This window comes from Magnolia sinica, chromosome 17 (assembly GCF_029962835.1).
Source record: "Magnolia sinica isolate HGM2019 chromosome 17, MsV1, whole genome shotgun sequence".
Taxonomy (NCBI): Eukaryota; Viridiplantae; Streptophyta; class Magnoliopsida; order Magnoliales; family Magnoliaceae; genus Magnolia; species Magnolia sinica.
In genome coordinates this window covers 29,972,549-29,999,643 of record NC_080589.1, presented here as the reverse complement: position 1 = coordinate 29,999,643, position 27,095 = coordinate 29,972,549, and the positions used below count along the sequence as shown (strand labels likewise).

At 39.3% G+C, this 27,095-nt stretch overlaps 1 protein-coding gene across 7 annotated transcripts in view; it reads right to left on the bottom strand.

Moving 5' to 3' along the window:
• LOC131230689 (protein PTST homolog 3, chloroplastic) overlaps window positions 1-27,095 on the bottom strand; it is a 154,946-nt gene that overhangs the window by 19,032 nt on the left and 108,819 nt on the right. For 5 of the 7 annotated variants that reach the window (XM_058226610.1, XM_058226612.1, XM_058226605.1 and 2 more), the window contains one exon: window positions 14,740-14,791. The exons of the other annotated variants lie outside the window; for them this stretch is intronic. In XM_058226610.1, the coding sequence (XP_058082593.1) occupies window positions 14,740-14,791 (52 nt within the window). Of the gene's footprint in view, window positions 1-14,739; window positions 14,792-27,095 lie in introns of those variants that run through there. 7 annotated transcript variants of the gene reach the window in all.

Genomic DNA, 27,095 nt, shown 5'->3' with positions numbered 1-27,095 from the left:
ATAAACCCATAATGACTTGGGACCTTGACAGGGCCCTGTACATCAGAATGAACTAATGAAAAAGGACAATTGATGTAAATCTACATGGGGTTTAAAAATCACACGGCTATGTTTACTATACTGACAAACTTCACAATCAAAATTAGAAATAGACACTATTCTGGAACCATCTGCTTCAACTTATTTAGAAGATGACTAAGATGAAAAATGCCACTGGAATGGTGTCATGATAGATTAAAGTGTCGTACTTGGTCCATGATCCTGATAGGATAAACCTCCAAGTTCATGCCCTGAACCAATCATCCTCATTATTAGAACTTGAAACACATAATATGAAGGAAAGAAAGTAACCGAGTAATTTAGACTTTTGTTAAGACAACTAACTGACATCAGATTATGGAAAATGAGGCAGGTATCATTTGTGATGTAACAGAAGTTGATGTCTCAACAAGTTTGGAAAAATATGTGAATTATGTGACATGTGACCCAATGAACCTGAATCAATGACCCAAGATTTTGACTAAAAAGAATGAAGACACATATTACCTTACTTGATCAGTGAGGCAGTGGAAGAATATGGCTGACTCGTGCTAGCCTACTGAGAAGATAAAAATAGAGAATACTTATTGTGAAACATGGTGAGAGTGACACTCACCCACAGTAGGTTAAGAAGAAGCTGCAGGAGCACTAGATGAATAATCCTCAGTAACAATCAGTGTTCAAAATATCGGTATCGCATTACGTATCGCACCCTTGGGATACGGATACGTATCGGTTATCGCATGGGATATATCGGTTGTATCGCGTAATATATCGCTGTTGTTGGAAACATGGGGAAACATTAGAAATTGGTCGACTTTTTCAATGAAATTTCAGTGATTGTTAAAAAAGACATCAATACACACTTACAAATCAAAACATTAAAAAAAAAAAAAGAAAAAGAAAAAAAAAAAGAAAAAGAAAAAAAAGAGAAGTGCACATGATAGGTTTTCTTTGTATGGGGTCCTAATCTATGCGTTGTCTAACTGAATTGATATAAGTAAATTAAAAGTCTATTCATATAATTTATAAATGTAAGAAGACATGTGGGAAACACAAGCAATACATTCAAAAGCAAATAAAGAATCACTAAATTAGGTTACATACATGTTTGAATTTGATTGTTTTTCAATTTTCCACAGCTCGGTCCTTCTCCTCCGAATCTCGAAATTGAAGCTCCCAATCCATGATTTTTCATACAAAACATGAAAATTCATGGATTTGTAATAATTTGACATTGATTTAACATGATTTATAGAAAAAAGGATTGAAAATAAAAAAAATGCTCACCGGATCGAACATGGGGGATATATCCCACTACTTGTGTGTTTCGTATCACACAGGTGGGATACAAGATATATCGTGGGCTATATCGGTCGATATCGTCGATATTTAAAACACTGGTAACAATAACCTGAACAGCCCATGAAGGCCTCCTATGAATATTCAAACATGTATCGACAAAATGATTAGGATGCCCACAGTGAGTGCACTTCTAGGTCCACAACCTTTGCTACAAGCATTCCCTAAATCTCTACCACCAGATCAACCATCACAGGTACCATAGCCACCTTAATCATACATGAAAGTACTACGATCTCCATGGCTACCACGACCACCACTATCTTCTCGTGTTGATGCAATAACAAGAACTATCATGTCCTGAGAAGCGAAGCTAGTGGAGCCCTCAATTTACACATGTTGAATACGAGCAAATGCCTCAACCACAGTAGGAATCTCACTACCTCCAATAAGTTGAGCATGAACTAGCTCAAACTCAAATCGCAACAAAAAAGAAGAAGAAGAAATTTTGCAACTTGAAACTCTTCAAGCTGCTTCAACATATTATTATAGTCCAATGATATAGTTTAGTTCTTCCCACATACCTCTTAGGGCGGGGGCAACACTCTCCAACACTTTTATCACCCTGTTTGAGCAACTCATATGCATTGTTTTTTTCTCCCCTGAATACATTTCTTTGTAAGGACCCAACACTTCCTTTGGAGTTCTGAAGAATACAACATTGGCACTTATATTAGGTTTCATACTATTTCACAAAGAGTATGAATCTGGGCATCTTCCACGACCCAATCATTATAACCAATAGTACCTTCATCAGATTTACAGGATGCAATATATTTCAACTTGTTAGAAAAACTACAACAAATGTGACCCATTGTAGGTAACTCAGGCCATTTAATTTTGTGGGTGTTATTTGGAACCCATGATATTCAAAGGGAGTCAAAATGGAATTGTTTCTCACTTTTACTCTCCATTAAGAAAATAGAGTACTGAGAATGCACAAAATAGCAAAGTAGATGTGAGCTGGAGGTAGAATCAAACATAAATAATAACTAACCAACAAAATCCATGAATCTAATAGTCATCATACAAAGATCTGACCATCCATCACATGCCAACACCACATAAGCAAAAGGTAACAAGTTCGAGTCACGTGCCTGTCAAACAACCACTTTCTCTAAAAAGCTCGAGCTGTCAGAGGATGGTGTATCAATGTATATCAAGGGAGCTTAACACTCTAACACTCCCCCGCATGTGCAGGGTGGAACTCCACACAGGAACATACTGGGCAAGGGCGGAGAAACACTTAACTCACACCATAAACGGATATTTTGGTGGCATAATTGGTACTTTTGGGATTCGAACACTTAACCTTCCTCTTTGATACCATGTCAAACAACCACTTTCTCTAAAAAGCTCGAGCTATTAGAGGATGACATATCAATGTATATCAAGGGAGCTTAACACTCTAACAGTGCCAACACCACTTGAGCAAAAGGTTGCAAGTTTAAGTCAAGTTCCAACACCACATGAGAAAAAGGTCACAAGTTCAATCCTTGTGGGTAGCTTGAAACCGGATCAAGGCATTCTCATAAATCAGATCTACCAAAGGCATTGCACTAAATAGGAAGGAAGCACCACACTGCAACAAAACTCAAGTCACTACTAAATATGCATGTCCGATCACAATTCTAGAAGCATGTTGTATGCAAACAAAGAGGGTTGGTATTAGACAACATCAACCAGATTCCAGAAGGAGATCGGTACACAACGAAAAGAGAAAAGAAAGATATACAAAAAAGGAAATCAGTATTGAGAGATTTTGAGAGGGAGATATTAATGAGATCTAGTTACCAATGAAGCAAGAGAAACGAGAAGAGAGTCAATCAAAATGGCTCTATACCCTGTAGTTTGATATAGGAAGATAGTAGAAAGGAATGAGAGAGAAGTAGAGAATGAACGAAGAGCAAGAAGGGTAAAGTTTAGACGCACCCCGCTCTTTGCTTATATAATTTAAGTGAAAAACTATAAAAGGACCGATTTGCCCCTAACTTGTTAAAATATGCTTTTTACATCTTCTTTTACCAAATAACATGAAGCGAGAGGCTAAATGACCAAAAAATCAAAGACAAAGTAGGCAATACGATTGTACAATCCTTATTAACATCACCTAGATTGGTCGTACAATCGTATAGACCACACCCCATACAATCGTATGGACTACACCCATCATCGATAACATTAATAACATATTTTAATCCATTCGGTAAGTCTAGAATACACTTTCATCGTGAAATCAAAATAACATACCTAGATCTTGCCATTTCAACGTCGAAAATGTATATTAATGGGCCAAGATCCTTAATATCGAACCAAACACTTCACCCGCACATCTCTTTATATCTTTAATGGCCTTGATGAGATTCCTGACCACATCTCATCAACAAAGACTGTTAGTGCACATAGATTGAGGTGTACGCAGATTCCCATGCACCTGCGGTGTACCATGTATAAGATTAGGCTTAGGTCTCCTAATTATTTTTCGTTTCTCGTCTCTTTTAGTCTCATAATTATAATTAACGGTAAAATAATCTTGTATAAATAAAGGATTAAGGGAGAGGGCATATATGAATTACACCCTTCTCTTCTTCTCCTCTTTTCCCTCTTCTTTCCATCTTCGTTTCATGGTATCGTAGCGTCTCAGATCCAGCCTCCTTTTTTGTCTTCTAATCATTCTTCTCATTCTCTACAACAAACCTTTAGTTTGAAGGTCAATCAGACCTTTTCTTCTCTATAAGATGGTGAAAGTGAGATAAATCTTCCATCACTATTAGTGCACACGGATTTGTGTATACCTAAGGTGTACACTGCACCCGTGGTATACAAAGATTTATATGCACCTACAGTGTACCATATAAAGGATTAAGTTTTAAAGTCTCCTAATCTGTTTTAGTTTCTAATCCCTTTTATTTTCTTATCTTTCTTAGACTCCAACTGTAATTAGAATTAATTTAATTATCTATAAATAAAGGATTAAGTAAGAGAGGGGGAGTACTTGCAACACCCTTCCCTCTCTTCTCTCTTATTCCATCTAAAGCTTTCATGGTATCAGAGCCTCTTCGATCCAGAGTTTCCTTCTTCTTTTATTCCTTTCCAACCAGTCTTATTCTTCCGCTTTTCATTCTCTATAGCGAAACTTGAGTTTGAAAGTTGATCAGAGCCTTTGTCCTCTCTTTGTAAGATGGTGAAAGTAAAACTTCAATCACCATCTTATGGAAGCAATCATAGCATCCACCATCTCAGACGGAAGGGATTCTTCCACTTGGAGTGTTCTCTGGAAGCAAAACGCACCAAAGAAGCCTAGGATAGCCTCGTTTGGCACCAGATCAACATCTAAATCACCTTGGAGTCCTGTAAGCCCACCAAATATCAGTCCAGATCTGATTTTCGGTGCCAAATCTTAATTGTGTGCAGTCCAGTGTCATCGGAAGTCATCGAAGTATTCTCCAGACTCTTATTTTGGCACCAAAACTGCACCGGGACCTCTCCAAGGCTGCCAAATCTCACTAGAAATCTCTCCAATGGTGCCAAAACTATAATACGACCTCTCTAGGGGTGCCAGAGCTCACCGAAAATCTCTCCAAGGCTGTCAAAAGTTGCCAAAACTGTACCTTGACTTGTCTAGGGCTACCGAAAATGCACCCTGACCTGTCCAGGGTAACCGGATCTTACTGGATGTGCCCTGTGGGCCACCTATTGGAGTCCGATTTGAAGCTTGGACCACATTCGGATCCCTGGACCATTCATTCCTTGTAGATCTATCAACCATGTCCCTCCTCAATCAAAAACGCATTGGTTATGCTCATGTTCAAACTTCAATCATTGGGAATAAAAATCGAGTGACCCTTTGGCACATCTATCTAGGTCATTTACCTTTGTAATCGTTATGCTTCTTAGTTTTTGTAAAGTTCAATAAAAGCGATAACTTACACTGTGAAACTTGTCAATTGTCCAAGCATTGTCAAACTACTTTTCCCTTGACTAACACAAAAACATTGCATCCATTTTAATTATTTCATTTAGATGTGTGGGGACCTATCCCACTAGTCTATTTGGTTATAAATATTTCCTATCATTTATTGATGACCTCTCATATATATATATATATATGGATTTATCTCCTAAAGAGTCGTCATGAAGACCACATTGATTATAAAGATGTTTCATCAATGGTTTTTACTCGATATAATACCTCAATCCAAACATTTTGATCTAACAATGCCCGCGAATATTTACGCCATGATTTGAAGAAATATTTTGTGGATCATGGCATAGAATTGCAATCATTGTGCCCTTATACACCACAATAAAACAGAGTGGCCGAACATAAAAATCAACACTTACTGGAGGTCACCCAATCATTACTAATAGGCATGTCAGTTCCAAAAGCAGATTGGGATGAAGCTATTCTGCTTGCAACATTTATAATCAGTTGGACTTTGATCGATGTTCTCAAGGATAGCTACCCATTACAAGTCTTGCAACCTCATGCGCCTCTATTTACCCTGCCACCAAGAGTGTTTGGTTGCACCTACTTTGTCTATATTCTTGGACCGTCTCGCACTAAGTTAGAACTAAGATAAACAAAATGTGTTCTTAGGCTAGTCAAATTCTCAGAAAGGACACAAATGTTACATCCTTGTAAATTGAAAAAGATACATTTCTAAAGATGTTACTCTAGAGAGTGTTAGTGTATAATGTGTGTGGTTAGTGGCTCTTTTAATGTAAGAGCATGTGCACACTTTCCTCTTCTCTTGCAGTGTACTATATGCTCTATTCTAATAAAATATTGTGTTACGGCATGTTGGATAACACAACATTTCCCCCAAACTCTCTTCTTTCCTCTTCTTCTCTCTCACTCTTCTCATATTTTCCCCACACTATAATCATCAAATTATCTTTTACTTGGTATCAGAGCATAGATCAAGGCATTCTGCATTCAACAAGTTGAGAGGCAACACGTCACCTTGTTGACGTCAGCAGCCATACGGCTAACGTCAGCGTTGTACGGACGCGTGGATCCCATTTGAGCTAAAAGTTTAGGGCTTTGATAGATTTTGATTTTAGAAGATTTGTCATATTTTTTTAGAATTTTTTAGACGTCCTTTCATGGTGTTTTTGCCAAAATAGAGAAATTCAAAAATCGGGTCATTCATCCAATTTTCCTCGATCTACCTCAAATTGGTAAGTTTTTCTTTGGTTTCTTTGCTCAAGATGGACTGAAATCTTCCTTCTAAGCTACTCATGGAGGATATTTTAGCTATGATTCATGTTTGAGTGGGTTTTAACCTTAAATGGATGTGCGGCTAGGCCGTTTTTCACTCGATTGCATTAGATCTAACTGGGTTTCTTGTTATTTTGGAGGATTACTAATTGTTTGAGGTTTTTCTCTCATTCCCTTTAAGGATTGAGTGAGAAAGAGTTGTTTAAATCAATCCTTCTTACTTGGAGTCTCCTATGGACGAGAAAGGGTTGTCAGCTCTTGGCATGTGCTCCCTTGAATCCAACCCCTTGCAGATTACCTCCATTAAGTTGAATGGTGACAACTATCTTCAATGGGTGCAATCTGTAAAAGTGTTCTTGGAGCCCGTGAGAAGTTGTTGTATATTTTAGATGATCCTCTAAACTCTACAGATGCTACCTACAAGTCTTGGACAAAGGAGAATTATCAAGTTATTGCATGGTTGTTGAATAATATGGATTCTTCAATTAGCCACTTGGTGATGTTTTTATCCTCGGTAAAGGCATTTGGGATACGCTTCATGATATGTTCTTGGAGTTTCAGAACTTTTCATGGGTATTCTAGCTTATTCAAGAAATTAGTTGGTTCTGGAACTCAAGATCATTAAAAGATTACTATTCGATATTACGGGGCATGTGGGATGAGCTGGACCTGTATCAACCTCTTCCTTCTAGATGTAAAGAGGACCATGAACATGCCCACAAGCAGTGTGATGATACTCGTATCATGCAGTTCCTAGTCGGGTTGAACTCCGATTATTTTCATGTTCGAGATCAGGTTGTTGTGCAGGATCCTTTTCCCCCATTAATGACAGTCTATGCCATGTGCCAATGCGCTATTGTCCTTGCTCTTCCTCCTTCCCATTCATTTGTACCACCAGAGCATTCGACACATCTTGCTGGCAATCAATCTTCTTTTCTTCTTGGTCTTCGGGCACCATCCTTGAGTTCAGGGTGCATTTTTTGTTATGGTGGTCGTGGTAGAGACTGCAAGGGAGGTCTTAATCGTGGCGGTTGTAATCTTCATAGTTGTGGTGGACGTGAACGAGGACGTGATGGTTCCTGCATTTATTCGCATTGCGGTGGAACCAACAACACTGTTGATTATTGCTGGCAGCTCCATGGTCATTCTACACGTGTCGTTGCTTCCACAGTTGCTCCTGAGGGACAGTCTTCCACCCAGACAGTTGAGCAGTCTTCTTTAGGGGAGTCTCATAATTTCTCGGGCTGCATATGATGCCCTGATGCGGCTTCATGTTTGTGATATTCCTAAGCCTTCTCACGCAGCTTCGGCCCAGTCAGGTACTGCTCTTCTTGTGTCATCCTCTCCTACCTCCTTGGTCATAAACTCTGGACCTTCCTCCCATATGACTGGTAAGTCACAACTCTTTTCCTCTTATTCTCCTTATCTCCACACTCAATATGTCACAGTCGCAGATGGAACCCAAACTCCTATATTTGAGATTGGTTCCATCTCTCTCTCTCTCCTTCCTTGCTTCTGTCCTCAGTCTTACATGTGCCTTGTTTTCCATTAAACTTATTGTTTGCTAGCTCTCTTACTAAATCACTAAATTGTTCCATTACCTTCTTCCCTTCTTATTATTTGTTCTAGGACCTACAAACGAAGAGAGTGATGGTGGGGGGCATGAGCAAGGAGGCGTTTATCTTCTCGATAATCCACTCGTTGCCACTTCTAGTACCCTTTCTCAAGATTGAGAGTCCATGACACGGTGACACTGCCGCTTAGGCCACCCATCAATAGCTAGATTGAGAATTTTATTTCCCTCATGATCTGTCACTAAACCGTTATGCTGTAATATTTATGAATTGTCTAAACATCATCGTGCTACGTTCCCTCCTAGCTCTTCTAGGAGGAAACCACGACCTTTTGTTCTGGTTCACTCGAATGTCTAGGGAACAACCCTTTTGGATTTAGATATTTTGTCACATTTATTGATGATTATTCACGTATGACTTGGGTTTATCTTTTGAAATCTAAAAGTGAAGTGTTTGATGCGGTTAAAGTGTTTTATCATGAAGTGTGCACTCAGCTTCAATGTTCCATTTGAAAGTGCCCTTGTTTGTCAATTAGCGTCAAGTACGAGTCTTAGAGTAAAGTGAGCCCTAATGAAGATACAAGACTGAAGACTCGGCAAGTTGGAAGCTTCAAAGTGCAAATCTATGGTAAACTACGCCTCACAAACCTAGCCAAACCCTACCTAAAAAACCTCTAAAACATAGATCAAACATGACCAAAACCATCTATGAATAACCAATGTCAAGTATGTAAAGGTTTAAATTGATGGCTGTGGAGGTAAAAGAATCATATGAAAAAACAGTCACATTCGATGTCATCAAAGATAGCTCGATGACATCGAGAACGAGCCTCAACAGTCCAACAACCAAAGTCATATATTCGGGAAAATTTCGATGACATCGCAAATGGCTCATGTTACTCCAGCAAGCCTTTAAGTAAAAACACATACGCTCAATGACATCGAACAACTTGAGTCTCGATGACATCGTAAACGAGCACAAAGTATCCAGTGAGTTTTCAAGGAAAATCTATATACATGCTCGATGACATCGAACTTAGGTTTGATGACATTGCTATTAAACCTATTTGGTCCAGAGACCTTTCAAGTAAAATTTGGTTATCTTTGATGACATTGAAGGTCAATTCGATGCCATCATAAATGGACCAAATATATCCAGCAACCTTACGCCATATTTGCCGAAAATCCCGATGGCATCGAGTCATCCTTCGATGACATTGAAGGATAGTTGATGACATCAAGCAAAAACTTCCAACAACTATTTGAACATCTTGTTGCATGGTTCGATGTTATTGAAGAAGGTTCAATGACATTGAAGGAAACTTCGATGACATTGGACCTGACAGTTTTCTACCCATTTTCAGACCATTGGGAGTTTATTCTATAAATCAAATGGGGTTGCTCTTGGGTTTCTTAGTGAGAATAGAAAAGAGTTTTGAGAGAGTTAGTGCAGGAGTGAATACCCATCCTCTCAAACCCTCTTTCCTCATAAGAGTTCATCATTCAATCCATTCTTAAAGGCAATCATTGTTAAATTCATTGCTTGGATTGAACTATGAACTCCGACATTCATTGATGATCCAACAACTCTTCTTAAAGGCAAATCTATAGGCTGGATACATTGAATGCTTAACTTGGGAATCCCTTCTAGCTCATAAAGACCCATCATTAACTAGATAGGATTTACCCAAAACCCTTGTCCTATCAACCTCGGCATCAACATTGGAGCATCTACAATCGGTTACGGTTCAAGGGAGTTGACGACTCTTCAAACAACTTGGAAGATCTTCAACAAATGTGCTTAACGAGGCTCACTCGCTTGTAGGTAAGTACACGAGTCCACTTTGTGTCTGAAGACCTTGTGTAGGATTGAGATTCAGATTTTGGTTACCTCAAACTCGCCAAGTCCTTGTGTAGGCCTCCGACAGGAGAATACGTGTAGTGTCCTTGTGTAAGACAGTTCAAGTTCTTGTGTAGGCAATTTTACTAACTTTGTGTAGGTTGTGAAGGTTTATGGTTAACCTCATTTAAAACCATTGGATAGCGAAATCCGGTACACTCTAGGAGAGAGTGGGTCAGCCGGGAGTGGAGTACGCATGTAGCCAAACTACTATATATCGTTGTGTATTGTGGAGAATGATTTACTTCATTTTTTGCGCCAAGTGATTGCTCTCTAAGCTTTATTCATTTTCTGTACAATACATGTTTGATAAAATGCTACATTGATATATATCGCTATCTTAATTTTGTTTGCACACTTATTCCTACTTACATGTCTTTACTTAATTGATCAGAAGTAAGTGTATGCAAAAAAGAGTAATTCAAAATCCCAACAAAATCCAAACACACTATCCTCAAAACATCAAAAAACAAATGTGAATCTTAGGAGGATGGTAAAGAAAATGATGATGACGACGAAGTGCCTTGTTGGCCAAATAGTTCAAAAAATTCTTCAACAAGAACCGAGGAAAACCATTCAACAAAAAGGAGAAGTATCCTGACCAAAAGCGCCATATAGGCAAATCACCAAACAGGTCTAAGGAGCCCGAATGTTACAATTGCAGGAAATATGGTCATTTATCTATTGATTGCCCCTCAAAAAACAAAACCAAAGGGAAGGCTATGGTAGCCTCTTGGGATCACTGAAGACTCAAATTTTGAATCTGAAGAATCTGAAAGTGATGGAGACCGAGGTTCATTGAAAATTCTCATGGCCTCCACCACTGCTGTCATCCCAGACTTGGGGGACAATGAGGAGATAAAAGAACAAGAAGAAGAAAAGACCTCATCAGAAGAAGAAGAAGAACAAGACGAAAATGACAACAATACAACATACAAAATGCCTATGACCAACTTTACACCCATAGCTTGAACATTCTTAAAAAGCTTGGTCAAACAAATGAAGAGAATAAAAGGCGGAATAAAGAACTAGATGAAGCCTTAACTGTATATGAACGTTTGGCCGATGATCTACAAGACTACTACGTTGACAATGCCAAACTTGAAAGAGAAGCTATAGACGATGGATTTAAGATAGAAAAATTGACTAAAAGAATTGAACATCTAGAATAAGAAATTAACAAACTGAAAACAGAAAATCAAAATCTGAAACTAGATGTAGAAAAATCCAAACATAAAGCTGAACTTAGTCATAGGTTTTCCCAAAGTCATAAAAATTGGAAAGACTTTTGAGTTTAGGCAAAAACTCTAGGGAAAAGAGAGGGTTAGGGCATGAAAGTAGCAAGACTAGCCCTTCTCTTGCACCACCCGTGGCTAAGAAATAAGTGGCTTCAGGTAGCGAAGCAAAAAGTTCTCCCATTTGTCATTCATGTGGAGATGTGAGACATTTAAAATTTGAATGTCTAGCCTTGAGACACTCCCACTCCACATCCGATGCAAACTATGTAGGTAAATTCAAACCACTGGAAGAATGTTACAAAAAGAGAGGAGTCCTAGAAATCCTCAAAAACAAATTGAAAGGAGGAAGTTCCCTACTCCCCCCAAAATGACCATAAGAATGGGGGAATTATTAAAACAAGTTTCCCAACTGAATCAGAAGGCCAAAGAAAAGATGAATCAGGTGAATCTGGAGAATGTTCAGTTGGTCCCTAAATCCTAATCCCCTAGGAACAATCGGGCACCTAAAGGAGAATCCAAAAAGAATTTTGCATCTCTAAAGAAGGTTGCGTCCAAGTGGGTAGTTAAGATTTAAGAACAAAGCAAACTGCCTTGTAATCCATACAGCTCTTAAAGTAGGCAGTAGTGCTAAACGGTACCTAGATAGCGGTTGCTCAAGGAACATGATAGGTGATAGGACCCACTTTTGTAGTTACGTTGAATTTGATGGTGGGTCGGTCACCTTTGGGGATGGTTGCACCATTAGAATCATTGGATGAGGGATAGTGGTTGGGCCAGGCATGCCCAAGATTGAGGATGTTCTGTGTGTTGAGGGTTTGAAACAAAACCTCTTAGCATATCACAGATTTGTAATAAAGAACATTCTGTCAAATTCTCAAAAGAAGTGTGTTAGATCTCGGATCCTATAGGAAAATTAATTATAAGAGGTCTCCGCACCAGTGACAACTGCTATGTGATCGAAAGTAGAGGAGAAAACGCCCCATCCACTAGATGCCACATGGCTAGGGACAACAAATCGGAATTAATGCACCAAGTGGACTTGGTCATGTGAACTATCAAAATCTGTCCCACCTAAGCTCGAAAAACTTGGTGAGAGGGCTTCCTAAGATTGGGAAAAATGTAAGGGTTGTGTGTGGCGATTGCCGAAAAGGAAAATAAATCAAAGTCGCACACAAGAAAACAACCACCCTAGCCACCTCAAAACCACTCGAACTATTGCATATGGACCTTGTTGGTCCCACCAGGGTTCAAAGTCATGGTGGAAAAAGACATTTCTTGCTAGTGGTTGATGATTACTCCCGGTTCACCTGGGTCGCCTTTCTGAGGGAAAAATCTGATACATTTGACGAGTTTAAAAAACTTGAAAGGTTCCTTCAGAATGAAAAGGGATATAAAATTGATCGGATCCGGAATGATCATGGAGGAGAATTTGAAAATGATCGATTCTAGAAATTGTGTGATGAAATTGGAATTCGACATGATTTTCAGCACCAAAAACTCAGCAAAATGGAGTGGTTGAAAGGAAAAATAGGGTACTGCAAAAAATCGAGTACTTCAAAATGTGCGCGCACACACAAGAAAAAAAAAGCATATTGATATGGAAGTGAAAGACAAACAACAAATACTACGAGTTCACAACTCCGCAAAAATATTATATATATATATATATATATATATATGAGAGAGAGAGAGAGAGAGAGAGAGAGAGAGAGAGAGAGAGAGAGAGAGAGAGAGAGATGCTCACTTGCGCACTTATGCACCGGCGTACCTTTGCACATCTCATCTCATGTCATGTGTATATGCAATCTAGGCCATTCAGGCCCTTCATCTAACTTAAATGAAGACTTGGGCAAACTATCAACTTGTTTTGTAACTCAAGTGGGCCCCGATGGAAATCAATGGTGGAAATTCCCTCTCGCTTTGCTATGGCCCACCACATTTTAGGATCAAGCTAACTTTTGGGCCTTAAGGGTTCATTACGTGACTTATCTAGTGGACCATTCATATTTTGTGCTCATATCACGTGAGATGAGTTTTCAAAAAGTTCTCATGAGTTCTTGTGAGAACCGGGTCTTAGGTGAGCATTTCACTACATTATATATATATATATATATATATATATATATATATATGCTTCCTCACCTTCTCCAAGAGAGAAGGAAAACAAAAACGAACAAAAGAATAACAAAACCAAAAAAAAAGTCTCAAGGGATTGGAACAATGTGTATGGCCAAATCAGCTGATTCAATGTTAATTTTGGATTTGATTGATTAACATCAAATTATTCCCAATATGATATACATCATGTATAGACTGATATTTTGAACCGAGACCGAATTAGATCCATTAGCGAAGGATAAAATGAAGACTCGAACATGAGGATAGAACTAGGGAGGGCCTCAGGCTCTGGGGATTGGGAGGAATGTGTATTATCATAGAACAAGCACAAGTATGATGATGATTAACTTGCATTTTTCACATGTTAGATGTCAGGATCTATCCATGTATGTTTAGATATATACATGAATAGACTTTCTTTCATAAAATCAGTGTTCTTTCAGTCTTATGTTAGCTTACGGCCTCGCTCAACACATCATGTGGAGGATCTCAATGATGAGGTGGAACAAGTTGTTTGTATTTTCCAACCGGTTCTTATCCCTAAGGTCTGGCATTCTCGCAGTCCTGATTAACCCACTTTGTCCTACATTATAATCTTTCTTCAAACCCTGCCATCAGACCTCGTGAAGTTTCTAGTTTCCTTCTCCCCACATTGTTTTCTCTACCAAGGCTGGGTTAACCAACTTGTACCATAGTTAAGTATACATTATTAAAACCCATTCCAAAATTTAGAAATCCTAGTTTTCATCTAACAGTGGCGATAAGCCTAAGCAAAGACAGTAATAGACTTATCAGTGAACTGTACTGTCCAAATAACCTCGTTGAAATTGGACCATCATAAGGACGGGGAGGCATATGAGAAACAAGGAAGCAGTAACAACATATGGCAAGGATGGATGAATCAGATAGTCAGTCAGGAGCATGCCGATAATTAACTAATTATTCTTTGACTTTTTGTTAACTGAGAATGTCATATTAGTTAGACGTCTAAGTAAAGATTTTTAAGCTCATCAGAAATCTTATTCTGTGACAAGATGTAGATAACAAAACTATTTTTTTTTTTTGCAACCTGCAACAAACAAAACAAGAAAAATGACTGGAATAAATCAGCAAATACATGAAACTTGGTGTTGTAATTGTATAATTCCTACAGATTTTCAATTATGATGAAGTTACTGAAAATTCAAGTCAATGCAAAAGTGTAGTTAAAAGCAACTAAAAAAAGTTATTGGTCCAGATCATTGTCAAAGACTCAAAAAGCACAACAATTAGTAGATTTGTGCACCTCGTAAATCCCAGGATAGAGCCATAAAACTGCAGACCACAAAATGGAATTCCTGCAAAACATGTTTACAAGTGACTCTAAATTTGTATTAAGTAGTTCAAACGGAAAATCGACTTTTTCTTTTGAAGATTAAATAGAAAATCGACATGCTAATGAAATTCAGAAGAGAATGGAACAACTAGGAAAAAACATCATGGGAGTGAGGAAGGACATTATAGAGTCGCAACAATTAGATTTCCTTGGCTCTTTAAAATAAATCTAGTATGCCTGTATGTGACTAATAAAGTGGAGTCTTAATCTTTGATTTTTACACATAGAACTTCATTGAGTATAAATTGAAGAGCCACTTTGATGTAGTTAGGAGAAGAAGAATGCTGAGCTAGAAGAAGAAGAAAGAAGAAATTCAAAGAAAGGAAACCCATAACACACCATGCAATTTTTCTATAATTCACAAAAAAGTAGTCATTATCATATCAACAAGTTCACTCACAAACACGTCGATCACTCTTACTTCCCTTCCAAATCAAACTTCCCGTTCGAGTTTGACCTGTTTGTTTACCAATCTTTGGTTTCTTTAAATCATATTCACAAGTAAATTCTTAAACTAACACTATCATAATCAGAACCATGGATTCTTTAGACATAAGTTTCTTCAACCAACACAACCATAATTGAAAACTATCTCAAGAATGAACTCCTATCAAACTAGTAAAATAGGAAATTTACAACTAAAGAATTCTAATTAACTTTCAACAAAGCTAAGCAAAATCAAATTCCCACTAAAATTTCAATTAGAAACTTACTCGAACCAAAATAGAAGCCTAAATACTCTATTTGCTAATTCTCGCATTGTTTTAGGGGGTGTGTGGTTTTCTGTAAATATTGATAAATGGGTGTAAAAGCATAATAATGACTTTGCCAGGTGTTTGGAAGAGAAGGAAATAGGTGAGTAATTGCACTATGGGAATCACAGGCAATGAAATCCACATGTGTGAGTACTGAGATAAATCTGTGGGGCCCACCTGGATGTATGTCTTATCCACACTGTCCATCCGTTTTACCAGCTGATTTTAGGACATCAGCCAAAAAAATTTGGCAGATCCAAAGCTCAAGTGGACCACACGATAGGAAACAGTGGTCTGACCACATTCACCATTGAAAACTGAAACCTTCCTAGGCCCACAATGATGTTTATTTGTCATCCAACCCGTTCATAAGGTCATATAGACATGGATAAAGGTAAAAACACAAATACTAGCTTGATCTAAAACTTTTGTGGCCCCCAACAAGTTTTCAATGGTAGGCGTTCAATTCCCACTGTTTCCTGTGGTGTGATTCACTTGAGCTTTGGATTTGCCTCATTTTTGGGCTCATGCCCTAAAATTAGCTGGCGGAACAAATGCACGGTGTGGATAAGACGCATACATCACGGTGGGCCCACAATTTTTGCACACTCTATGATGGGGACATCAGAGGACGTACTTGGGTGTACCAGAGACAGAAGACCACCCATGTTAGTGCAACTTTCATTGTGGATGGAAGACGAGTTTCAGATGGCGCTTGCCAGGCTATTTTGAAGACCCCACATGCATTGGACGTGCTCAGGAAGACCCCACCTTGGGATGATGCATGTGGGCTGCTTAAGAGATTATTTTAGTTATATAATTTCTATTTCGTGTTGATCTGACCGTTGAATCTTGTCGATCAGGCCATCGGGCCACTAGATCTTTTAGATCTGGGCCCCTTGGACACTGATCTTACGTTCTTTATGTTATTTGTTATTTTTAGGAGTTATTTGATGGTTCAAATTGATAATATATGTTTTAGTTTTCTTATTTTGGATGATGGGCTACTTAAGTGAGTGGCATAGTTGTAATTATGCTGTATTTTAATTCCAAATTTTAATTATAAAAGCACAGGATGGGGGAGTTCCAACCCTACTAGTGTTATTGAGAAGAAGAAAAAAAAAGGAGTGAAGCTCTCTTGTGTGAAGGAATTTTCCTTCTTATTTTATAAGGTTTTTTTTTTTTTTTTTTTTTTTTTTTTTTTTTTTTTTTAATAAAAAAAACCCTCCCTTCCAATTAAATTGTGGAAGGGTAGAAGCTTGTTTGGTGGTGGATTCCAAGGTACATCCTTCCTCTTCATCTTCTTCAAAAGGTATTTTTCGTCTTACATCATTTCTCTCTCCTCTTCGAAAGGTATTCTCTTCTTCTTTTGTCTTCCTCTTTTCCTTCCCATTACAACCTTCTAAACCCTAGATCTTCAATTTCTTAATTTTCCCAATTTCTAAAAACCCTAATTCCAAAATCCCCAATTCCCATGAACCCTAATTTTTCAAATCTCAGATTTTCCAATTCTTAACCCTAATCATAAAACCTACTAGTCATCTCCTTTAGTGTGGAACGTGCCTATGCTAAATTGGAAGTTCTATCCTTCCATCGTTCCTAGTTTTAATTGATTTATGTGATTTCTTGGCATGCGGGCATGTGATTTAGGTTAAATCAGATTTTATTTCTTATTGTATACTCTTAATCAATTGGTAGGTTACCATCTTTTGTTAATTGAATTACTTTATGGACTCTTTCATAATCTTCACGTTGCATGCTAGCATTAAATCATGTGTCCCGAATCACTCTACATTTTCTCGCCTTCGAGTTAAGAGTCCCAAACTGCCCAAACATAGTAGTTTTCAACATCTACATTGGAGTTGCTGTCGAAATTACAATGGTAAGTAATGACGACATATCTACAACCAATGACAGTGGCAATACAAAACCCAAACAAGCCCTTAGCGGTTTTAATTTTCTGGATCTTGTATTTCATGCATCTTGGTTCTAGCTGGCGGCTAAAAACTTGCGTTTACTTCATCTTCTTGGCTTGGCTTCTTTTTTTCTTTTTTTTTTTTTTTTCTTTTTTTTTTTTTTTTTTTTTTTGGGTCATCGGACCCTGTGCATCTACATTGGCAACATATCACAGCCTTTGACACCTATCATCTCCAGCTCTGGTACCATCTAGATTTGTCATTGTCCAAATCTTATCCTACTCTGGTGAACCAACAATCGCTGACCTGTTATTCTCTCTGGACGGGATGTTTGGTCTGATCTCATGTTAACAGATCAGATTCCTATCTAGAGGTCTGATCTTCAGTTCAACATTTTGCAGAGTCAGTCTCATCTTCACCATCTACGTCGCTGCTTGTTCGCCAATCTGCTCGTCTGAAGTTGTCTGCATGACATGCCTCTGCTGGCTCTCAAGTCCAACAGCTGTCATTATTGATTGTCAATCGAAAGGCATTTATCAACCGCATTTGTCTCCCGTCATTGGTATCTTTTCACTAACGTTTACCATCACCAACATTTGATCATCAAAATTTGAAGCATGGCATCTAGTATTGTGTCATTTCAAGCTGCCTATCACTACTCACTGTTTCTTAGACTTCAACTCTGCAATCATCTCAATGTGTTGGAAATCTGATCATTGTTCTTGTTGTCATTAAAGCTAGCTTTTAAGCTTGTGTTACTGTTCTCACTTTTACTGCCTTCCAAATTCCAGCTGCTCTTTTCTCAGAGCACCTTGAGTTCGAGGGGGTGGCAGAGGATACATATGTGCACCAGTACATAGCAAATATAAGTAGATTTTGTTTGTCTTTATACGTACAATACATATATTCACTGCGTGTATATTTCACCGTAGTCTCAATGGAACAAATATCTAATTTGTCCACAATGTGGTCCCATACATTATCAAGGAACCTCCTACCAAAGGTTCAGCTTCCACATTGAACTCACGTTTTAGACTCCTGCTTCAGATCCCACTTACTAGGTCCTTTTCAATTGCTAATGTTCAGAAATAGCCGCATCGGCCCCGTCACCGTCTCTAACAAGGTTGATGCAGGCTGTTTAGAGAGAGAGAGAGAGAGAGAGAGAGAGAGAGAGAGAGAGAGAGAGAGAGAGAGAGAGAGAGAGACCATAATGGTTGTTGTGGGGAAAACCAAACTGGTCCCTCACATGGGAAGAGTGACAGTTATCTACAAGTGATATCCCTCCAAGCTGGGGTAACCAAGGTCTGAGTAGAAGGGCCATCAACACAGGATGAGCAGTTCCCTCAGCTTAGAGACGAGCTGCCGAGCTGAGCCGTTAGAGGACGGAGCTCGGTAAGAGAGAACTCGCCCTGCCAAGAATGTCTACAACACGGATAAGGAACCCGTGGGGAAGGAGTTCGGGCTCCGAGCTCCCCAACATCCCAAGCTGACTAGGTTGACCACTGCCAGAGGGGCGGTACGAGAAATTTGGAGCAAATCTTGCCCTGGATCCAGAAGAGATAAAGATCTAGCCTGATCTCAGCCGAAGATCACTCCGGCGTATTCAGGCTTGGCCGAAGATCACCCCGGCATATTCAGGCTCGATTGAATGTCACTCCAACTTATCCAGGATAAGAATCCCATCAGAACAGGGACTATCCGGCGTCGCAGACTCTCCCACACCCTGTATATACGACCACTCTTAACCAAAAAGGGAAATGGAAGGAGACATGAATCCAAACCTTTGAAACCATCATCTACAAGCCTGACTTAGGCATGGGAGGATCCACAACCGGCCATCGGCACCCCTCCCCCCAGTAGTGCACAAACAGATTTTCAAATTCTGGCCCATTTGAGGAGCTGAAAGTTCGGAAGAGTACTACGCACACGCCTTGCGACGGATTGACGAGAAACTTGGTATGGAGGCAGCCCATCCCTGGCTGATCTCAGCCTAGAAGTCGGTTTCCGACTTTGTGCACCCCACACGTGCGGACGACCTTTCACGCACGTGCGTCCAGGCCCATTTGCGGTCCAGCGAGCGTGGCTCATCCCAAGTTATCTTTTTTCCTCTATTTCCTTCTTTTTTGATTAAAAAAACCCCTTAATCCAAATCCCTAACCCTAAAGAGTCCCAAATCCCAATTATCCCCAATTTTCAAACCTTAGATTTTCCCCCGAATTGAAACTTACTGAATCTCTTGAGTTGGGAACAATCCTTTGCAAGAATGGCTGATTCTTAAACTCCTTTGGGCTTGTTTGGCTTATAATTTTATTTGATCCAGCCCTAAAGTTGTGTAGGCTTGGACCCCCATAGATTCCCCTTTTTAAATGTTTGATAGTATGTAGGATGTGAAATTTTGTGACTGTTTAAAATTGGTATAATCTCAAGCTTGATCTCTTGCATTCCATATTTAATTTCATGTCCTGCATTAGGGACCCAATGCCAACCCCAAAAGAAAGCAAGACGACGACAAGCATGACACTCCCCGAGTTCCAGAGAGCCGGTTTCACTGGTATACTCCATTGAACACCATGCCTGAGCAGGTGCTCGTGGAGGTCAGAGACAAGAATTTTGAAGTGGCCGAACAAGATAAGAGTCACTCCAGAGAAAAGAGACAGGTCAAAATATTGCCATTTCCATCGAGATCACGGCCATGACACGGCCGATTGCTTCAACCTCAAGGAGTAGATCGAGTCCCTCACCTAGAGGGGCTACCTGCATGAGTTCGTTGGCAGGCGCAGAGAAGATCGACCAACTCCTCTACAAGAACAACGAGAGGAGCATAATAATAAGAACAATGAGAGGAGCATAATAATGAGCCGGTGGGAAAATTCGTACCGTTTTTGATGGACCCGCCGATGGAGGAGATTTGAACCGAGCAAGCTGAGCTCATGCTTGGAGTGCAATGGGGAATATGTAAGAGGGGTCCAACCAAGTGAACCTCGCCAGCCGTCTTGAGGAGCCTAGGATAGAATCATGTATGATTTCCTTCATCGAGGAATATGTAAGAGGGGTCCAACACCCCCACGACGACGCGCTGGTGGTCACCATGACCACAAAGTATACCAGATACTAGTTGACATAAGGAGCTTAACAGACATCCTGTTTACAGCTGCCTTCAACACAATGGGGATAGGGAGGTCAAGATTATGATCCATGCGAACCCCTTTGCTCGATTTTACAAGAGAGTGCGACATCGTAAGGGAGCATCCTGCTGCTAATGACAGCAGGAGAGGGCTCCAACCAAGTCGCCACCATGGTAGACTTCCTTGTAGTGGACTACCCTTAAGTGTACAATGCAATCTTGGGCAAACCATCCTCGAACACCACGTGGCCTGTAGTCTCCATCTATCACCTGTCCATAAAGTTTTTGACAGAGTACAGGATCGGCAGATTTAGGGGTAGCCAACATGAAGCCCGACAATGCTACTCGACAACTCTCGAAGGAAGAGCACTATTGCAACAGGCAATGCGGATCACCTCCCTAAATCCCAGGGAGGAAAGTACAAAAAGAGGATCGCCCATGGAAGATTCGGTCCCTGTGTAGCTCTCCGAGCAAGACCCAACAAGGACAGTTCAGATCGGGTCACTGCTCAAGTCTCAACTTCGAGCTGAAATGACAGACCTCCTGAGAGAGCACGTCGACGTGTTCGCATGGTCTCATCAGGACATGTCTGGGACAGATCGAAGAATCATGGTCCAGTACTTAAATACCATCGATGACAGTCGGGACTGCTCTTGCTTTGGTAAAAGTGAAGGAGCTCATCCACTATGAGCTCGGAATTTCCGACTAGCTGGCAGAGGACGTAGCAGCAAAAAATAGCCCATCATACATTGGGGTTCAGCTGCCCCAGGGTGACTCTAAGACGACAAAGTACCTCTCTCACTAGAGGGGAGAGAGGTAGACGAAGACCGCAGGTAAAGAAAGCGGGATATAGTGTGACCTCCCCCTTAAGAGGTCAGCTTGAGACCTCCCCAGCTCGGGGAAGGCGAAGACCCACCGAGCCAGGTATACTGTAGATCGACCTGAGGGATACCAGATCGGCCACTGTAAACCTTGATGCAAAGGTATCATCGGTAAGGACTAGTTCACTAGAAGATGAGAAGGCTGGCTTGACTTGTGGTTGTTGAAGTGATAAAGTCCCTTGATATACATTGATACACCACGCTCTGACAGCTTAAGCTTTGGAGTAAATGGTTGTTTGACAGTGGTTCCACCTCGGATGGGGGGATAGGCCCCTGAGGACCAGACTCAACAGACGACAACAATCTGGAATCAGAGGCACCACCTACTGACTCATATAGAAGACAAATAGAGATGGTGGCCGCATCGGAATCCTCCTCAAAAGACATTAAGGACAAGAATTTTTTTTTAAAAAAAAAAAAAAGAAAAAGAAGGAAAAAGAGAGGAGCCACGGGAGGAGCCTACCAGGAGAATGCTCCAACACGAGGACTTCGAGGGTGAGGAGACGTCGGAAACTGGGAAGACAACAGAAGCCAGAGCAACAACAAATCGGCAGAGCTAGGACACTTCACAATACAAATGAGGAAAGTAGAAGAAAGCTTGGGGTATGTATAGAATCCCCCCATGCTACAACCACTCTCATACAACACCACGTGCCAACACAGGGCTTCGAAGCAACGCCTTGACTGGCGCGCCTCCATGTGTTGCCACAGGGCTCGCTCGAGTAGAGGCACGATGGCTCGGTCGACAGTTGTCACTTCCTAATTCGCTCAGAAGCCGAGGCAATCGAGCATTAAATGGTGTGCCTCTTCAGTTTCCGTACATTAATGATGCCTTTTTGACTTCCATGTTTGCTGCCGACTTTTCAGCTCCTGCCTCTTCTAGTTAGCAAAAATTCGAGCTGAGTTCAAAAATTGAAATTCTCGCGTATCCAGGCCAGTTTAAGATCTCACTTTTGGGCTTGTGCAAGCTAAGCTCAGAAGTAGGGGGGGCAACTGTTGTGAGGAAAATCGAACTGGTCCCTCACACGGGAAGAGCGACAGTTATCTACAAGTAATATCTCTCTGTGTTGGGGTAACTGAGGTCTAAGAAGAAGGGCCATCAACACGGGATGAGCAGGTCCTTCAGCTCAGAGATGAGCTACCGAGCTGAGCTATTAGAGGACGGAGCTCGGTAAGAGAGGACTTGCCTTGCTAGGAATGTCTACAACACGGGTAAGGAACCTGTGGGGAAGGAGCTCAAGCTTCGAGCTCCCTAACATCCCGAGCTGACTAGGTCGACCATTGCCAGAGAGGCGGTATGAGAAATCTGAAGCGAATCTTGCCCCAGATCCAGAAGAGATAAAGATCCAGCCTGATCTCAGCTAAAGATCACTTTGGTATATTCGGGCTCAGCCGAATGTCACTATGACTTATCTGGGATAAGAATCCTGTCAGAACAGGGACTCTTTAGCATAGAAAACTCTCCTGCACCCTATATATACGATCACTCTAAACTAGAAAGGGGGATGGAAGGTGACATCTAGGCCCAAATCCATCCCTTTGAAACCATCATCTACAAGCCTGACATAGGCATCAGAGGGTCCACAACACCCACCTTGCTACTCATATTTCCTTCAGCTTTTACAGGTCCATCGGAGCGCACAGTTCTACATCGATCTCTTTTGTTGGCCAGAATTTAGCAAGAACAACCACTATTACAACCTGTATCATAATGATAACATTCGTTATGTTGACGGAATACCTTGACCGCCTAAGCTACCTGTGTATTTGTTAAATAATAAAAAACTGTTAAGTTTAACTAATCTGAAACTAGATCTTAAAAGGAACAGTACATAACCAGTTGGGCTAACATAACTATTTGTTAAGTTTTATACCTTCACTTAACCCAATTATACATAGCACACACAGCCCCTTCTTTTCCTTTTAGGGTATACTTTCATATTAATTAAACTTAACAGGTTATGTTTATTTAACAAATACACATGTATCTTAAGTGGTCAAGGTGAATGTAAAGGTAATGGTAGCAGTAACAGCCACCACCATTACCATTACCATTACAATATAGACTGTAATGGCCATTACATTCTCGTTTTAGAAAACAACTCACATCGGCCCCATAATTGTAGATGGTAGAGTATATTTTTTAAGGGAATGGTTGAGAGTTCAACTCTCTCCAGCAACGCTGATCTCCCCTCCACTTTTTTTATTTTTTTATTTTTTTATTTTATTTTTTAATTTTAAATCCTAAATGTTGAGGAGCACGTATGAGTGTAGACCCATGAACTTCCAAAATAAAAAAGAAAACAAACCCTTATTAAAAATGAGAGTTCTCTTTCTAATTGTTTTGCTGTTCTTTTCTTTTTTAGGAAAGGGTTTTTAACCCCTTTGAGTTCAAAAAAGGTTTGATTTCGATTTTGATGGCCTTGATTGGGAAGGAGAGGGTTTCAAGGGTTTTGTATCCAATAGAATCGGAAAAGTATGGTTTTGGGGTTGTGTGTGTGTGCATGTGTATATATATAATCAATGTGATATATATATATATATATATCCAATCGAATTGGAAATGAAGGGATCTATGTTTTTTTTTTTTAAATGCAAGAGTTTGATGTTGAGTTGCCATTTGAAAGAGATTCCCCCACTTTTTTCTTTTTTGCAATGTCACGGATAAAACGCTTGAAAGTTTTGGTGGCCAAGGTCTCAAGGGCCAGAGTTTTTGATCGCGAATCGATCGGCAAGGACCCCGTTATATATATATATATATATATATATATTAACGATCGAATCAGAGATAAAGGATTACGGTTTTTTTATGCTCCTTTTTTGTCAAATCAAACACGAGGGTTAAGGGAGTTTATATATATTTTTTATTATTATTTATCTTAGATGAGTTGGGGATTTTTGTCCCCCTCTTTTTTTTTTCCTCTAATCTAATCGAAAACAATACTTTTGGATTTTGTTGTTTTTTCTTTTCCCAATCAAATCGTGAAAAGGGGGCCGATCAAATCGAAAAATGGTGAAAAGAAAAAAAAAGGGTTGGTTTTCGATCAAATTGGAGCAACCCTCGATCGAATTGTAATAGCTGATACTTGGCAGTGAGTCGGACTAAGTCATGTCAAGTATTTTTTTCTTTTTATATCAAGTCTACAAGTCAAAAATAAATAAAATTCGTCTGAGTTAGCGAGTTGACTCAACTAGTTACACCAAGTCGAGGTTTAGTTGAGTTTCTCGATGATTGTGATCAGACTAGTCCATTACGATTGCCCCCTTTTTAGTTTTTTGGATTGATTAGAACCTAATCGTAGTATAGAACAATGAATAAATCAAAGTTTACTAACCTATTTTGTTAAAAAAATTTGCAGGAACAAAGAGTATTTGACAGATTGCCTTACAGCACTGATACCAATAAAGATTGACATCGAATGAAGCTTGATTGTCGTTGGGTGCTGGATTGCTAGCAACATGGTTCTCACCTCAGGCTAGTAACTCTAATTGCACTTAAACCCTTCTTCTTTTGTGATTGTTTGTTTCACACTATTGCATTTTCACCATAGCTATCTACAATTATTGATATCCGCTTAGGTTATTTTTTTTTTTTTTAAAAATTGATTAGTACCTAATCGTAATATAGAACAATGAATAAATCGAAGTTTACTAACCTATTTTGTTAAAAAAATTTGAAGGAACAAAGCATATTTGACAGATTGACATCGAATGAAGCTTGATTGTCATTGGGTGCTGGATTGCTAGCAACACAGTTCTCACCTCAGGCTAGTAACTCTAATTGCACTTAAACCCTTCTTCTTTTGTGATTGTTTGTTTCACACTATTGCATTTTCACCATAGCTGTCTACAATTATTGATATCCACTTAGGTTTTTATTTATTTATTGATTAGAACCTAATCGTAATATAGAACAATGAATAAATCAAAGTTTACTAACATATTTTGTTAAAAAAATTTGCAGGAACAAAGCGTATTTGACAGATTTCCTTACAGCACTGATACTAATAAAGATTGACATCGAATGAAGCTTGATTGTCGTTGGGTGCTGGATTGCTGGCAACATGGTTCTCACCTCAGGCTAGTAACTCTAATTGCACTTAAACCCTTCTTCTTTTGTGATTGTTTGTTTCACACTATTGCATTTTCACCATAGCTATCTACAATTATTGATATCCACTTAGGTTTCTTGGCCGTTGAGGTTTATACCCATTGCCAGATGGGGAAGCTGGCCTCAATTCAACTGTTCTACTACAAGACTAGGTCATTCCCAGTTGTTGCAGGAGACTTGTTCAACTAGAAAAAATAGGGCCATGTGGCCATTGGTCACACATACATGCATACACTTACACATGTCAACAAGTTCTTAGTTGTTTATTTCAATTATATTCTGGTTTTTAGTCCTAATTCATAGGTTCATCTTGATCACTAATTGCAAAAATTCAACATATTATGGAAAGAGACTATTTGTTAACTTGAAAAACTGTCATTCCTTATCACTAATCAATGTTTGAATTATCTTCGATATTATCGAAATATCTCCGATATTATCTTTATCTCCAGCTCGGTGATACCAATAATACTGGTAGCAATACCGATAATGCTGGTAGTACCAGAAATTCCAGGTATTATCAATATCACTCACGTAATCGTCAATATTTTCAACTATGTAAATTGTAGATGTCACTTGTACTGCCAATGCATCAATATCGCCAATGTATCGCCAATATTTTTTACTATGTAAATTTTAGGCAATGCTTGTATCATAAGTATATCGACGATATTTCAATAATATCGCCAATGTATTGATATCATCAAAAGTTTGTTTATTAAAAAAAAAAAAGATTTCATATCTTTTTTCATGGGCACATGGTTGTATGTAGTGTTCAATTTCTCATTGATAATGTCTCGATATTATCGATATCGCAACATGCACGATATTGAGACAACAATCTTTCGTTTGCTTTCCAATTGTTGATGATTTTTTTGATGAAATATCATGTGTTGTTGATATTTTGCAATATTGATGGATGTTTGGATGGAAGGTTGGATGGTTAAATAGGTCGGAGGGGATGGTTGGACTGATTTCTTACAACAACACATGCTTTTAAGGCCTCATTAAATGGAAACTTGTTATGTATGCATTCTTTTTGTAATTTTTTTATTTCTAAATATGCAAATATGTACATTTTAACATCTCCTGAAGTTTCGCTGAAATTCCACCGTTTTTCCCATGTTTCCCTGCATTTCCGATTATCAATGATATTATCGGCGATATTGATATTGTTTCCGTATCCCTGGCTAGCGAAACTTGTAGTGATTCCGATACTTCAAACATTGTCACTAATGTTGTGTTTTTAGGGTATATTGTGTCTGCAAAAGGAATTGAGAAAAATCAAGGCCATTGCGAAGGGTATATTGTGTCTGTGAAAGGGATTTGATTTTTGTTGTGGTCATTTTTCAAAAATAGCCCAATTCATTACATGCGAAAGGACGATGAATGTTACGCATATTGCCAACAAATTCTTCACGGAGATTGTGCCACTGCACAGGGTATTAAAAACGATAACTTTGGATCGTGATTTCAAGT